At 38.0% G+C, this 17860-nt stretch overlaps 1 protein-coding gene across 1 annotated transcript in view; it reads left to right on the top strand.

Moving 5' to 3' along the window:
* Positions 1-17860, top strand: part of LOC139119561 (platelet-derived growth factor receptor beta-like) — a 44609-nt gene that overhangs the window by 15051 nt on the left and 11698 nt on the right. The window contains exons 6-10 of the mRNA XM_070683404.1: positions 192-492; positions 2683-2867; positions 10249-10374; positions 12159-12321; positions 12739-12876. Of these exons, the coding sequence (XP_070539505.1) occupies positions 192-492; positions 2683-2867; positions 10249-10374; positions 12159-12321; positions 12739-12876 (913 nt within the window). The remainder of the gene's footprint in view (positions 1-191; positions 493-2682; positions 2868-10248; positions 10375-12158; positions 12322-12738; positions 12877-17860) is intronic.

Genomic DNA, 17860 nt, shown 5'->3' with positions numbered 1-17860 from the left:
TGCACATTTCTTTACTATCACTGTGAGGTATATACTTATTTTGAAAATCCTTTCACATTCACACTAAATTCATGTCAAAATACTCTATTATTTAAAAAAACACATCATTGCTAACATAACATGGTCTTCATTGACTTTCAATTCAATGCGAATTCTGAATTAATTGTTAATGTTTGCCATTTTCTCAACAGACAAATACCGACAATCTGATCGATCTAGAAACTCCTCCAGTGTCACCTAGAGGTGTGACGAACCAACACAGTCTCGATTCCAAGCACCTGCTGTCTTCACAACGAGCAGGATCCGTCTTGTCCAGTAACGACACGCTGATCAACGTGGAGACCGACCAATACGAAGTTGACTTCACACAGTTAGAATTGGCAGAGGTCATAGGGCAAGGGGCATTTGGAAAGGTCATGAAGGCAGAGCTGAATGAAGTGAACAGCCACTCATCATGGAAGAAACTGCGAGTGGCTGTGAAGATGTTGCGAGGTAGGGTCCGTCACCTTAATAAAACTTCCCTTCTTTAAGAGCAAACCTGGTACTTCCTATATGTAAACTACTTTCCAGACATGAAACCGTTTCATACGAAAAAAGTCTCTAATTCTGTATATGGAATAGATTTAGGGAAAATGATGTTCGTACTTGTCACATTCAAGATATTCCCGGATAAGATATGATTGTTCACATTCCCTTGTGGTTTGAAGGATTGTGCTTTGTGCAAAAGTTTCCTGAATGATGCCTTTCAACATCCCATCGGAGAGGGCGACCTTAGATCATTTTACAATTCATTATTTCACCGAATCGAAATCCGTCAATGACTTCGACATGAGCTCCACTTGAATGGAAACAGAGATATCCGTTTGAAATGTAGTACTAAATATTTCGATGACGTCAATACGATACACTAAAATAGCTGCTGGCGCCACTGACATGCATTTTACATTTGGATTTTTAAAGGGGCTATATCTATATATCAAGGATAGAGATGATAACTTTAATAACGTGCATTATATCCAAAGGAATCACCGTACCAAGTTTTGTTTCTATTACTACATAAAAGTTCCGCTTTGAAGGATTACGACAAGAAAATATTACTGGCTCGCAATCATGTTTTCCAATCCCTTACTGAAAGCACCGCATGCATGAAGCATTTTCATTCAATACCTTTTCTTGTTTTCGCCGTAAAGTAAATCCTCGCTAACTAGATAAACAAATGCATGTTTACATTTGTACGACAGCTTGTGTTCAAATATTTACAAATACATCGAGGCTATATGCAACATCCATGTAAAACGTATTGCGATGTAATTTGAACGGCAAACTTTAATGAACACTTGCATTGTGCCGGGTCAGAGGTCACTGTATCACCTTGATGGAATTTTCTATGATCAGACAGCTTTCATCGCATCTCTACGATTTCCATTAATTCTGAAATATTCCAACCGTGCCTGAGTTGATCATAATTCAGTGAACACTATTTGGCAGGACTGAAAAAAAAATTAATGTCTTCCTTTTTTGGATCCATGAAAATGGCGGTGTTACATATTGAACGACAATACGGTAGAATTTGTGCCTTTAGAGTGATATCACGTAACCTATCGATAAAGGAGAATTGCCATTTGTGTCGTCAGTAAAATGGATTCATTGTTAGAGATAAACATCAATCAGTATACGTCATGTTCACACCTCGTTGGTACAGATCGAGGTGTATGCGTTTACGTGAGTAAAATATATTGACTAAAGACACATGCGCAGACTGAGTAATGTCTTGCAGACGTTCTCAAAAAAGAGTAATGCCCTTCTCTCGACGAAAGTCATCTTTTAGTGAGTTAACTGAAGCATGGATTCTACCTGCTAATTGCTCCTGAACTCAGAAAACTTCGAATCTACATTTCTACTGGTTATCTCCCGGTTCAAGTGTATGTTACCCTTGATATTTGCGTATCGCAGTTCCATCTTCCGGACAACAGTATCCTTTGAATTGTGGTCGCCTTTGGCATCGAACCACATTTTGTGTTACAGAGGCTGTGAAACATCTGTTTTCAAGTGCATTAACAGAAAGACATGCAAGAAATAATTCAAAAAAGTAATATCCAAAGATTAGATTATCTCGAAGGAGTGTTGCATATAACTGTGCAGATAATCGCTGTGTGTGTCAGCGTGTCCTTTGTAATAGTAATGCCTTCAGCACTTCACAAATTTGGAATCAGTTTACCAACGTAAGAATCCCTCTAGAAACATATTTTCTATATGCGGCTTTCTCCACCAATAAGGCGCTCACTGCTACCAAACTCCGGAACTAAATCAAGCATTCTATAGCGTGACCTGAGGTAGTGTAATAATTACTGAACTCCCTCGTGCATTGACGCTTTCATGGGCTTACATCCATTATAAAATGGATTGTAATGTAATGTAGTCAGTCGAGAGCCCGTGATAGTGTGCTAAAATGAGCGCGGCTATATCCACAAACATTCCAATAAAAAACTACCCACTAGAGTTGGTATTTTTCAATTATTTTTCAACATCCTGACAATATTTGCATTTCTGTGAACTACTGATCCTCGAAATACGATTCAAAATCTGACAGACCTAAATATTAATGATACTCTATTGTACTTGCCTTCTCGACCACAAATAAAGAATTGAATTTCTGAATAAGGTTTCTTTGTTCTACCGCAGCCACTGCATCTCAAGATGACCGCGAGAACTTACTGATGGAGATTGACGTCATGAAACAGATCGGTCAACATCCAAACATCATCTGTTTGATCGGCTGCTGTACCAAGTCTATGCCGGTATGCCTGATACTCGAATACTGTGCCTATGGTGACCTTCGGAATTATCTACGCAATGTGCGAGAAATTGTGAGTCTATACATATTTCTTTGAACTTGATTACCATGTAATCTTGTGTAGATTTTGTAAACGAGATCCAACACATCTTACACTTGCCTGCACAATTTGAAATTGTTCCTTTAGAAGTCTAACCATCTATTTATAAACTCGGGGCCACCAGGGTTTCATTTTGTTACGCATGACAAGATAACGCTATTTTCCATGTACACCATCCTGTCCAAATTTCCAATGCTAACATTCACAAAATTTCGTCAATGCGCTAAAAGTAACCTACAAATGTTAATATTTTGTTGTCTATAACTTCGTTTTGGGATTCAAATCGCATTACGTTCCTTTGACTATTACGTTTACTGACAATGCCTTGTAGTAAAACAGGGACTATGGAGTTTGAAGGGATGTGCGTACAGAGTGTATATACATTACGGGCCTAATTTGTTGTCTATGAATCTTTTCCATTTATCTAATAACGGAGAAGTAAAGTTCAATGTACTTAGATGTCGAGTGCATACTTCAGGAAGTATTGGTTACATCCCTACAATGCCCAAGGTATGGAAGGGCCTGTTGCTAGTCGACACATTCGTGCAGTTTCATTTCACCATTTAACTTCATATATGTCCCTTGCAGTAACAAAGTGTGACACATTTACCTTAACTTTTATCTGTAAGCCCACGCATCTGAACGTTTTTTGGAAAATGTAATCTTCAAAACTTGGGCCATTGTGTCGGGTGTATGCAGTGACTTGCGCGATCGACTTCTCCTCAACGTTATCTTAATCGAACGCCCCAACATAATAAAAAATCGGCTCTCTTCTGTCAGATGTTACAAATTCAGTCATCGATTGCTGCGGAAAGGCATGGCGACTCTTTTATGGTATAATATTTCTTCTCACGGAATATCAATCCCTCATAGAAATCGAATCGAAGAGCGGAACAAATACGTTCATCACATGTCGATGTTCCTGTTAGGATTCTAACAAAACCTGTTTGTCTTTTATGGTCTTGCGATATCTTCAGTTTACCTGAAATAATCTTGATAATCATTCCATTTCTTAGAAAGTGGCAGTTGTTCTCATCACGAAGTTTATTACACGATATTGGCATCTACGACCCATTTTCCATTGCAATGTCACTGCGTCTTACGTTTAATCACTCTGTCCTGCTTTTCAAGATGAAGTGCATTTTTGTTTATGCTCCTGGCATTACTGTTTCAACAAAAACGTGACGGGATGTTATGCATCTACAGCAGCATTATCAAGGCTGCGCTGTCCGCGGTACACAAATTGATTGCAGCTTACCCCTCCCGTTTTTTAGGTCACATCCTCTTTCCCACCGTCTGAAATCCAACCTCCAACCAGATGTGACCCTTAAAATGGTTATCTTGCAATCTGCATAGCATTAGACATCACAACTTTGTGAAGGTCAAATGAGCTCTCTCATTCTACAAAGTATTGTTTGTAGATAGCTCATTTGACCATCTCTCAAGACGAAAAATTAATTACTATTTCTCGCTTTTTGCGAAGTGTATTTTTGTTTGCGCTCCCGGCATTACTGTTTCAACAAAACGTGGCGGGATGTTATGCGCCTCAAGCAGCATTATCAAGTCCGCGCTCACCGTGGTGCACAAAGTAACGTCAGCTTGTTACCCCAAATTGTAGGTCACATGCTCTCTCTCTCTCTCTCTCTCTCTCTCTCTCTCTCTCTCTCTCTCTCTCTCTCTCTCTCTCTCTCTCTCTCTCTCTCTCTGCCAAAATTTCATACTATCTTTCAAGTGGTTGTATTGCTATCTGCATTACATTAGACATCACAGCTTTGCTATTGTCAAAAGTTTGTAGGTAGCTCATTTGACCATCTCCCAAGACAAAAAAGTCCCGTGACATCTCATTAGCTCAAGGAAAACATCCATAAGCTCGTGTGTTTTCGTGGTTCTTTTCTTGCGGCAAGACGTACAGAAACTGCAACATTAAACAATTTAGCGTGATGTTTGCACCGTTTCCGTCCATGCGATACATTGCATTACAGAAAACCAGAAAGCGAAGACATAAATTAGAGACCATTCTGAGAAAAAAAGGATCAATTTTTCAATTGTTGTGTAGATGAGCGTCTTAAATGATGTAAGCGGAAATTGACAAGGGGCGATTGCATAGATAACCTGACCTCAAACGTTTCACTTATTAAAATATAGTCCAGCTAAGTCCCCTGAAACAACTATCCGCCTCTCATGTGCATGATATAGACGAGCGTTGATCTAAATCTTCTCAAGAGGGCTACTTTAAGGAGTTCCAACCAATTTCATGCAGTCCCAGACGTCTTTGACATTAAATGTTCACGATATTCCCTTCGTTTACTCCTTGATGCAAGAAATGAAATCTTGGAACACTAAGATGAGTAGAAACTGATAATGTTTGTCTCGTTAATAAGAACAATTTGGGAGGTAGGCTCCACGGCGTATATCATTAATATGTGACGACATTTACGAACAACTGCTGCTCAAAGGAGACTTTGGGTTACGTCGCAAGCTCTTTTGTAACAGACCAATTAGTTGCTCAAGAGAGCGACTTTGGGCTTACTAAAATCCACTTTTAGCCTGAAAGCATACTTTTCTGTCGCTAATGACGTCAGAAATAATATAGGGCAGAATTCTTATCGCGTTGTTTTCGAAATATCAGCGAAATCATGATTTCTTAAATTAGTTTATTATTGGAATAGATATAGTTCTACAACTTGTGGATCATTGTGCCCTCATGGGTAACCATCCAACGTACTTTTCCAGTGAACTTTACCAATTCAAAAGATTTTGCGTTATGTTTGTAGAGCATCCTGTACGTCGGTTTGTGTGAATTTTACGGTGTCCCACTTTCATATCTGGAAAATAGGGAACACGGTTAACACGTAAGCCCGTTATGCTAACAAAAATAGAGGGCGGACATTCGTAACAAGACAAGACAATGTACACTGTAAAAATAGCGGACGCTAGACGCGTCTTTACGCGTTCAAAATGTACATGTCGGTGTTCAAATTTGAACGGCTAGTGTTCATATTGTTAACACTAGTGTTCATATTATTAACAATGATGTTCTAAACCTGAACACGTAGTGTTCACTACTATCTCCTTCAACTGTTCAAAAACTCAGCATCACAGAAATTTTACAATACTGTGAAACAATTAACAATCTTTTGTGTTGTTTACTTTACAATGGCTATATTAACTTTACTACTGCCTCGCTGTCCGGCATACGTACACGGATTTCGTGTAACGAATTTCACAATAAGTGGAAAATATTTCCGGTCTACAATTGCTGAAAGCATGTTTTTTCTAAAAAAGGAAGTATAAAAAATAATTTTACACGTTTATACGGGTTGAAATTTTGAAATTTTGAAAAGAAAATAAAAAAACCACTATGAACGTTTTAATTTTAACATCGGCGTGCAAGAGGCGTTCTACTTCTTAACACTTGGTGTTCAAGTTTGGTGCCTTTTCTTATCCCATGATGCATCAAAACGGAAGTTGCGACATTTTTCTTGTAAGCGCACGCTGAAGTCGTGATCGTGCGAAAGTAAGACCAGAAAGGGTAAGTTTTCTCTCCAAAATATTAAAAGGTATTGGATTTTGAAGCATCTGTATTATTATCCTTCGAAATTAATTGTATTGTACTTTGAAAAGCTTAACTACGTGAAGAAACCTTTACTTCTTTCAGTGGCTAGTGGACCATACACTAGCTGTGAATACGCAGCAGTGTTTTGGGCCATGGGGTATCGATCGCACTCGGGTCAAGGGTCATCACTGGAGCGATGACCCTTGACCCGAGCGCGATCGATATGCCACATTACCGCTGCGTAATCACAGCTAACACATGTCTTTTAGTAACCACAATCGCATGTAAATTTAAAACTTTAGTTTAACATCGAAGAATGTTGTTTCAGCATATGAGAGTTGGCTTTGCTTTTACTTTTCATCAGTTGATGACACGAAGAAGCCAATATTTTATAACATTGACGAAAAGAGGCACTGTATACAAAAGTCACCCCTTTTCCTTAACCTAATAAGGCCAAATTGTCTTTCATTTGAAGTCTCATGTCGCCATATTATCTATTGTTGCATTATTTTCAGGATGTGAAAAGTTGGATGAACGTGAAATCGAAGAGTTATTACAGAAGCTATTGGTACAGAAATTGAAGAATATGAGTGTACAGATAGCTGTCTGGAAACAAGCTTGAGAACCTCAGTTCATCTCTGATGTAGATTTGAACTTTCGAGGGTTAGTAACTGATTGATAAGTTTCTGTATTTTTGTTCTGAATTTATCTGAGCTATGTCCAGAACGCTATGATTAACTAAATGTTACTGTAGAATAAGCATTCAAATACTTGTAGTCGCCCTTATCAGATGCAATGGTGGAATGAAGAATTAAAGCAGAAAGCCACAGAAAATTCACAGTAAAAAATTTACACTCTAAATTTCGGAATTTTCTGAAATTTCCACTCTGAATTTTCTGTCGCTTTCTGCTTCAAATCTTCATTGCACCCTGGCATCTGATGAAGGAGACTTCACGTTATGCCAGTAACATTTAGTTGATCATAGCCTGCTACCAAATCTTTGATTATTTTATATTTTAGATCAAGACGTCTTTTGTTCTCGGTTTGTTACTGATTTTAGCTTTGCTGTTAAGGACGTAGACCTTATATCATAGGTGAATGTGTGGCATCATCCTCAAATGTTTACATCCCAAGCGTTTTCTTCAAAACGGCCAGTACGATTCATTTAATATTTGGAGTACAGGTTTCCGGGGATTTTCCTAATCATATATGTACAAGTTATGATGAAATACACAAAATTGTATTTTTGAGACATTAAAGACATTTCAGACATTTTTAAGACATAAGGAATTATCAAAATGTGATATATTCAAGTAAGCCAAATTTTTAGCTTTTTCAAACAGATGTTTTCGTACGTTTTTGCAAGTATGAACATATAACGTAATCCACAATAAATAAAACCTGTTTTGTCACTACTTTGTTCATATTGTTTGAAAACGATCTACAGTGTTTATGGGGATTTTCTTTTGTTTATGTTTTGATAGGAAGGTGTTAATTAGCGTTGGTGTTTATGTGCCCAATTGACACTAAATAATTGTATTTTACTAAAGGAATTTTTGTGTATTTTTAAATAAAATAATTTTACTGAATATAAGTGGTCTGTTTTGTTATTTCCAGGCTTGAACACCCCATGAACGCGCAAAATTAAAGGTGTTCAACAAGTGCATATCATGTGTTCTAACCTTTAACACACTTATCGTTGAACGGCGTCCATGCGTTCAAAAAGTGTTACAGCCCTTTGAACGCGTAAATGCGTTCAATTTTTTGAACGCATTTCATGTGCAACGTGTGTTCAGATATGGAACACATGGTGTTCAATATAATGTCTGATGAACACGAAGTGTTCAAAATCTGCACACGTGTGTTAAAAAATTGAACATTGGTTGAACACGTAGTGTTAAATTTCTGAACGTCTAGACGCGTTCAAAAAGTGTTACAAAAAGGCGTTTAATTGGTGTTCTATCCTTTAACACTTAACTTTACAGTGTATATAGATCACTTTACTTTTAAGGTAGAACGCACCTCGGGGACAGACATTCGGACTCTCAAACTTTTACAATTCTCTTCTGATATACCACACGTAGGGGTTCATTTTAAAGCTCTTGGTGAAAGAAAACTTTTCACCGGCTTAGTTTTTCGAAATTCGAAAATTTTTGTTTTTCTCCATAGAGTTAACACAGGGATGGCGGCCATTTTGAATTTCTAATATCGATAAATCTTGGGTAATTTGTTTCTCTAGTACCAAAATTTGCAAGGTGACCCCCTATTTTTGTTCTTGATTTTGAAAGAGAATGACTGAAAGATTCCTGAAGGAAAGTTAGGGCAAAAGTTTAAGTCTTTCACTTTCGAGGTGCATACTACCTTAAAGATTGTGAAAAGGAGTTTGACACAGAGAACGTGATACCGTGAGGATAAAATACACCATGGAATGCGTGCAATGTACAATAAAAGGTATACACAGTGTGTAAATTGTATCGCTGAAGTTTATAAATTGTACCTTGCAAATCACGCAAAGATGTTATGTGGATTGTACGGAAGATAGGAAAACTTTATACATTCTGTGAATCTTAATGGCACAAAAGTTATACTTGTGACGGAGATCTCTTATCCTTTCTCCTGGCAGACAGATAGCGTCGACTGAGGTTTGAATAAGATATCCAGTGGTATCTAATTTCAATAATGGGATTGCATTGCAAAACATGGGAAACAAAATATTGGTTGTATACATCTTATTAGGGTGATAGGGAATATAAATCCTTCTTTACAGTGATATTTAAGAGTATTCGATAGGTGCCTAGACTAATCCTTGTCTAGTCCAACTTGAAACACTTACAGTTATGCTTCAAAAAGGACAGTCGCAAAAACTCCACCGGTAAATGCACTCGCTCGCCTGATTTACGAGAAACTTTTATGTCGCGTTAGGGTACAACAATGTCTAAAAATATACACACATCCAATGCATCTATTCCTTGTCTATATATGAGCCATCTACGGTCAATTCCATCAAATATTTCCCTGCAATGATAAAACGTACAAATTGCCAAAATTCTCACAACGTTACGTCCATCAAAAGTTGCACCATGCGATCAATGGCACATCAGTTGTGTGTGCACCAAAAATCAGCAATGTGCCCGTGACTTTGAACCCAATGGGACGGTGCGACAAATACGCTCTAGCTCCAAAGTTTTCGTGCAAGATTGTTTGAGAACACCGGGGACTTGTACATCCGCATTACAATGTACCTCACTGTTCTTCTAGATCTGTTGGTTGGTATTTAAACTCAACTTTCGTTTTCAGCTACGACGCTAGAAAAACGCCAGTTAATAACTTAAGACGTTTACGTTAGATGTAAGCTGTATGGATTTGTGATGGATCAGCGAGATCAGCCCACTATTCAAACATTTTCTAAAAGACATCTAAAAATAACCTTCTCAAATAATAATACTATGGGTATTGATCCATTGTGTATTACTTGTTAATTAAAAAAAGATCCCCATTGCTTTGATTTACGACTGCCTCGCCGGTTTTCGGTTTCATAACAAAATGACGTAAAGAAATTGCATTTTCATTTCTCGCTTAGCATGCTTAGTCGTTCCTTTCTATTTAATTTTATCCAACAATAATACAAGAAGCCACAGGAACAAAACCATGCGTGTAAGTCTATATGGTACGTCTAGAGAACACTAGACATCCTTACAGATTTCATATCTCCGTTTTGTTCCCTCGATAAGCCAGTATTCTTAAAGCCTGGTTCAATAGAGCTCTATAATTCATATCAATTTCTCGTTGTCGTCTTAGATGTTACAAGCAGAAGATGCGGAAAAGTGGTCAGGACCTCCACACAAAGCCTTACGCAAGAAAAATTCCTACGTCATGGAACAGGATAACAGACCACCTCTAACCACCATACTACAGTTGGCTCAGGTGCGTGGAAAAGGAATGACTTTATTTGGTATAGGTTTAAAACAAAAGAAATATTAAATAACTTGAAACAAGGCTCAAAAGTTGCTACCTATTTTGTACTGGGACTATCGTCAGGTGTGCCCTTGGTCGCACTCAGGCTGTCCACAACCAATGAAGTGAAAAGTCGAAAAGGATTTGTTTATCATCCTGGTGCGCGTTGGTTCCGACTAGCCGCGTCAGCCATCTTTTGGGGGTCGCGTTTACTCACAAAAAAGCTTAAATATAAAAACATGACAGTATGCTTCACTCAGCAGAAAAAGCTAACATCAGTATTACGCACAGTTCATTTCTAGTTATGAACAGTAAACATGTCGTCGTCATCTTGCTTTGTGTCAGAATTACCACTGTGCGTAAACATTCGTGTTTGTTATGTTTATTTTGCTAGAGAAGAAAACATTGTTTTCTGGCCTAAAGTCAATTCGTAATTTTTTAAGGTATACTTCACCGTATCTTAATCTCGCATGGATCTTCGGCTTACACTTACATTACCAATAGCCACAACACATCGCAATCGTTCAAAGGCCCTAACTAGAATTCTCAAATCTAAAAGCACAGTACACAATGATCTTATATCCTTAACATCTGCGTCGTCACGTCCAGAGCGTGCAATCTGAATTTAACTGTTAACAAACCACTTACATGTTCGTCCATCATCCTTTGTGATGATGCGCACCACTCAACTCCTTACTTTGACGGTTGGCTTGTTTTGAATTTAGTAAAATCCAAACGGAAATCCACGCTTCCCGGCATTTGTTAGCTTGCTCTGTATTCATGGTAACCCAGATACTCAATACCGTTTACCCTGCACTGTATCAAGCCAGATACTTGTCATGGTTTGGCCGATTTTAAACGCTTGATGCTGCACCAACCCAAGAAATATAAAGTATCTGTCGACCTGGTAGACAATACTTGACCTGTTGACTAACCTAGCACTTCAAATGTATTATGAAGTCATCCCTTCTGCTAAGGGTAAAGTTAAAAGTTTCAATTATGACAAACATGTACTTGAGTAATCTAGACCTCGAAAATCAAAGATTGAAATGTTTCTCCTTACTTTCTTCATGGAAATTTTAATTATTTAATTTCATTCCATAATTAGGAAGAAAATTGGGTATTCATGCATTTTTATTACACTTTCTACTTGTTTTAAAGTCACCAAGATCATACAATCGTCCACAATGGATGCACATCTCCCGTAGCGTTGCGGTTAATTAAAAATTCAAATTTCGAAAAACAAGATGGTGACAGTGTAATATAGCCAACAGCTTCCGAAATAAATATTTTACGATTTTAGAGTCAGAATTCATTCCACCCCGAGATACATAGACCAGTGACCTAATTATACTTTGCATGTGAATAACTATTCATGTCTGCCTTCTTAATGTGACGGCTTATAAATTCTAAAAAACTGAAAATTTAATGTAAGTTTTGTAATACCTATAGGAAATTAGCCGGGCTTGTTGTAACGAAGCTAGCTACGATAATGGTTTTTACCCTTTCTTCACTAGATTTCTGTCATTCCGCATTGATAAAAATAGAGTTGGACGGTGTACCTGCGTAAATGGAAACGTTGATAAAATGATCTAATATTTTGGTCAAGCATTCCTGGTCAATCCCTGAGGCTAAATCTTGTAATCTTGTCAGTGGTCTGTATGTATTAAGCTCAGACGACTACCAAAAGTCATCTGAGATTTCAGAAACGATGACAAAATCTGAAGGCTGCATCTCGTCTATTTCATCAATAGGAAAAATCTACCTCGAAAGTCGAGGGCGTATCCAACCAGGAGACATCGGGAAATCCCGGGGTTCCTGCCAGCGAGACCACCGAAGCTTCAGAGAACGATGCTCTCATGGGAGATTCAAGAGAAAATCAAACAGAATCAAAGAATCAAACAGAATCAAACAAAAGTACGTGCCCGATTACATCATTTCTGAAATTAAAGAGCAAAATCTTTTATCCGGCTTTTATCAGTCCCCAACTTTTAGCTACCTGTAGTAAGCTGTTAACAAGTAAAACCTTTTACCAGTCATACAGTATTATAACTCCTCAGTACACTGTCCCTTCGTACATTCGATGAACAATTGCCGAGTACCTTGTTTTGCGTTACACTTTTGTCAGTTGTTGATGATGGTAACTCGGCTGTCTCAAAGTTCATAACCAACTGTTTTCCCTTGGGTATTGTTGAGATAGCTTAAAAATCTAATGAGAATGTGAATCACTGCTTATGTGGTCAACTTTAGCATATGGCCAGCAGTAACAGACGTTAGACCGTACCAGTTACATGGGGAAACATCTGAACGAAGTGTACGCCTTCGCTTTTCTAGGTTGCGCCAAGATGCAAAAGCCGTCCACCAAATCGAAATCCATATCTCCGTATGCCATCTACAAGTCTGATGGAGAGTTTCTCAAGATCGTTGGTGCCGAAAGCAGCCAAGAAAAACATTTACATGACAAGGCGTCAGGTACGATCATCATAGCTTCCCGTGTTAACTCACGAGAGCTGGTGTTGTGTCCATGTGTATGTGTGCATGCGCTTGTGTGTCTGTCTGAATAGATACCGATATGTCGTGATAGAAGCTATTGATGATCACTTCAAGTCATATTCGCAGGGATTAAATACAAACGACGTTTTTAATACGGTGACATGATATTTTATTAATGTGCAAACAGTTTATATTATGTTCCCAATATATTATCTCAATATAATTTTAAATGAAGGCAAACTTGTACGCAATTACATGTTGTAAGGCATTCTCATTGTCGTTTTAATGTTGTTAAAATCTGTCAAATTAACAGATATATTGGTACTGTCAATTCAATGAGGCTGTTTGGTCTTTTCATGGAATCGATTTCTGAGTGAATTTTAAAAATTTCAAAGAGGACATTCGCGCTGCAATTTTTGCTCAACGTAAGTTCAGTTTGTTCGCGAATAGCGCCGTTTTTATGTTCTGTTTGTCTGTTCGGGCTTTTAAGGGGATTCTTTAAATAGGAACTGCTTTTCAGTAAGCGACCCTGAAATAAATAAATAAACCGATTTCAATGAGATAAACTAGGGCGACAATGCTGCAAACAGTAGATCAAATCCTATTGGTAACGACTGTCTATTATAAATTACATTTGACCGACTGACCTTCAAGTTATGTCCGACGGTCAACAAATAAAATATGTTTATATCATGGTAGATCAATGGCTAGGATATTGGTACTTTTAAATTAAAATAGTATCACTTCGAAGAAATGTGAATGGTCTTTGATCAGTTAGATCTCGTTCACTACTTTACAAGATAAAGGTCATGTGAACTTCGTAAATTATTTCGAAGCGTAGAGGTTAAATTACGAAACGATGATCAGACTTTGAATAAAGGTGATTTCCTAAAATTTCATGTTTTCACACAGATATTGTTCTGAACTAGGTCACACTGACCAGTTGACACTATTTTATTGAACTGATGTGCAAAACGTGTAAATTCTCTACTCAAAATATGGTCGCACAAATTGTGTGAAAACAAAAAAAATGCATTTCCACTTTGCATGACTAGTAAATATTAAAACATTCGACGAATATATTATATATAATGTATTTTGAAATACATGCGGTATTTCTTGCTAAAAGTGCAGTGTAACAACATATGTTGCTCTGGTAACGTGTCAAAAAGTGAAACAGAAAGGCTGATGTGTCTTTGAAAATGGCAGAAAGCAGAAGTGTCGTATAAATGGGTTGTGAAGGATAGGACAAAGTTATATGATGTGAAACATGGGTTATGACCACTTATCTCAATGGAAATGAAGAGAACCAAATTCTATGCTATGAAAGTTTTACATTCCCTTTTCAATCACCTTCAACGATGATTGAAACAGAGAGAAAGGAGTGTGTATGACAGATGACACGGTACTAGATAGTGCAGTCACCCTGCCGTGCGCATCAGCAATTTGAACTCTGACGCCATTTATACTATGCGGCGTTTTCATGCCCGTGAAGTCTAAAATACTTGCTAAATACGACCTAAAGCATGAAGTAGGATTCTTTTTTTCTGAACTAATCTTAGGTCAGTTTGATGTAGAATGCTTACCTTTCGATATCCTCGTAGGATATCAGATTTACAAAATATAATTTTAGTATCTTGCAATTGCATTTATTGCTTTCTTGAAATTTCTGAAAGTGAAATCAGCTTTTCCGGTTTTGACAAAATATCATTTTGTGGTTTGACTACTTCATCAGTAACTCACCTTTTTCTTCGGATATTCAAAATGCACTTGTAAATTAGCGTTTGAGAAATCTGAACCAAAGAAATTGAATCCCAATACACTGCCATTTTCTTTACATGCTAAAATGTATTAAAGCTTTATGAGCTGCCTAAAAGTGTCTCGCGAACACAAAATGTTTTATAATTTTCTTGTCTACCTGTTTCTACGTAGAAATATCTTAGAGAAAATAATAATGTTTGATCTACTATACAGTATAAACCCAACTATACCTTAAGACGTTGGTTCAAATGCAAACCGCAATAATAATAATCCCCCGATATAAACTAATCCATCCCAAACTCGTAGCACAAACTATGCTTTTTTAAAGATTTGAAAAAATGAAAAGGTCGTAGTTTAATCTTGTACCTGCTAGGTAAGCGCACTGGCACATATAAGCTTAACTTTAATATCTAGGGTGCCAGGGAATATCAATAGTTTCGTCGCCGCTGTGGAAAGGTGAATCTCTAAAGAGGCAAGGGTTGAAGGGTTATGATGAAACAACGTCTGAATATCGACCGTTCCTTGTAGTCAACGTCACAGAAACACAGTCATATCATTTCGAACACACAAGAACCCTAGGGGACAATTGCCAGAGTACCATTATCCGAGCGCGAAACTCAATAACGTTGAAGAAAACTCAACTCAACAGATATTGGCTGTTTTTTTCATTTTATGTCATCACATGTCGACTGGAAAGGACCCGTCATGTAGGAAATCAATAATCAGTACAGACTGCGTCTTCTTATCTCATTACAATACAGCTTTCCTTATCAGTTTATACATATTCACCCAGCGTGCCCTATATCGGCAGCTTCGCAGAACTGTCAGGTTGGGCGTATAACTCTAGGTTGTTTTCTTTCCTCCAATTAGCATCAAGATTTACGGCTGAAGGTCTTGCCAACACAGTGCCATCCTATATGTGACGCAACGCCATGATTAGATACATATAACGAAGCACATCAGTCGAAATCACGCCCCAGTTTAAAATTCCGAACAGTTAGAAATGTGAAAAGTCGTTATTTTCTGCTTGAAAAAGAAAGATAAGGAAGCCATATTTCGTTGATATTGGCATCTGACCGTTCCTCGATTGTATTAATTAAGAATGACGTATAATATCGGTTACTGCAAGATTACAGCACCTTTGTTACTTCCCATTCCATTTAGTAGGTACGGGTAGCCAACGGCAACAATGAAAATCGATATTGCTGCATGTATGTCCAAGCTAATGCGCTGAGTGTTTTTACAAGAACATGGGGAAAGTACTTCCCGGTAGAACCCCTATATAATTATAAAAACAGTTTTTCGTTGTGACAGTTTATGCCAATGCTATCCTGATGTATGTTTAGGCCTGGCATTACTGGCTGAAATATTTACCTCGACATCTCCCACATGTAGAAAAATATCACGATCTTTTTCTCGCGTGGGTTCGATCGCATCTTTCATTTCTGGTTGAAGTAAACTGTCGGTTTTCTTAAATTAAAAACGCACACAACTACTAACGAAAGCTACTCCTGTAAGCCATGGATTCGTTTACGATGGCAAAGCATGGTTTGCATGCCCTGAAAACATGCGGTAGATTATATTTACGTCATTCGTGACGGCAACATGTCGTGGACTATTTTACCATCAGCGCAACAAATGTTAAAACCACGACTATCGACGGAATGTGTTGGTTTACCCGTTCAGTGTACTTTTCGTGTCTTTCAAGCGTCGCCTCTACACCCCACGGCAATCCCACTAACTAACGATGAACTTTATTGCTTGAAAAGACTTGACGTCAATAGATTTCCTTCTTGTGGGCAGGACTAGACTAATTACATGCCAACATCTAAAGGTGACTAGTGTAGCACGTACGCAACTCTATGGTTTTCAAGGCTTGTCGTCTGTGAAAGTGTTTGATAATTATTAAATTTAGGTTACTCGCGTGACAGTAATGTTCTACATTACGTCGCGATATGAGATTCAATAGAATAAATTGCTGTTCGAGAGATTTACAGTTTGAGCTGCGTAAAAGAAACTGCACAGTGTAGGATTAGCATGATAATTTTTCCAGAAGAGTAATGCTGATTCTTAGAGCGTGGAACAAGTCGGAATAACGGGCATATCTGAGAGTCTCTTGTACTGTATTAGTGTTCGACATGGGTACCATCTGGCTCATCGCTAGAGACAGCATGTGCCCTATATTGGCCCAAAGGAAAAAATGTGCTGTTCCGATAACCCGACGTACCCTATTTTTTGCCTGCCGACCCTAAACTTTTTAGAGCTACGTAAACATGGAAGTGAAAAAAAGAAACCAAAAAACCGTAAAATCACGTGTTCGTTACCTGGCATTTGATTTTTGCTTGAACGAGGACGTCTTTTTTATGTTTTATTCCTTTTACATGTATAGTACGTTTTTCTGGATATGTTGAGGCCAGTGTTTGATCGCCTGAAAAGTGCATACTTAAAACTAAATATTTTGAAAAAAAATCCCTGCCGACCTATCTACCTTATTTTTGAAAACCATGTTATCGGAACAGTGCAATTTATTTTTTTTTTGGCCTTACTTGAATATCAGAACCAGCATATGTATATCAGAAGTCGATATGCTATACTTTCTCTCTGTATGGTGAGTAGCATGGTCCACATAGACTCGTGGTTCTAACCGACAGGCTGTGGAATAAAGCTGTTGTATTGTGTGGACTTTTTTAACTTCAAAGTCCACGACTCGGGATGCTTGATATTGCAATCAACACTTCGGTTGTCGCGACTGACTTCATGTTGAGGCAGGACTGAGTTCTGAGGAGTAACTATTTTATCGAGTTGCGACAGTTCTGTGCGTTCATAGAGAACAATTAAATAGGTAGTTAAAGGGTCCAATCTTCAAACTGTGTACGACTGACTATACTTGTACAGCGCTACCTCCGGATACGCAGGGATTGACCATTTGATACCCCCGGGGTGGTGGGACCTTGGAAGATCGATTTCGGGACGACATGGTCTGAACTGGCGTCTCTTAAGAATCAACTTTTATTTATGCAAGAGAGAGAACATTTTTATTCCCACAAAATCATTATTTATTTATTTATTTAGTTCGTAATTTTATTTATTTGACGACGTTTTCTTTCTTGGTACCGAATCAGATTGCATTCACTCAGAGGTGTCGATTATTTGTCTCTCTCATTCACAGGCGCTCCTTAGCTGGGTCGTCTGCTAAGTAGAT

Source organism: Ptychodera flava, chromosome 20, assembly GCF_041260155.1.
Source record: "Ptychodera flava strain L36383 chromosome 20, AS_Pfla_20210202, whole genome shotgun sequence".
NCBI classification, from domain to species: domain Eukaryota; kingdom Metazoa; phylum Hemichordata; class Enteropneusta; family Ptychoderidae; genus Ptychodera; species Ptychodera flava.
This window is presented reverse-complemented; position numbering and strand designations above follow the sequence as displayed.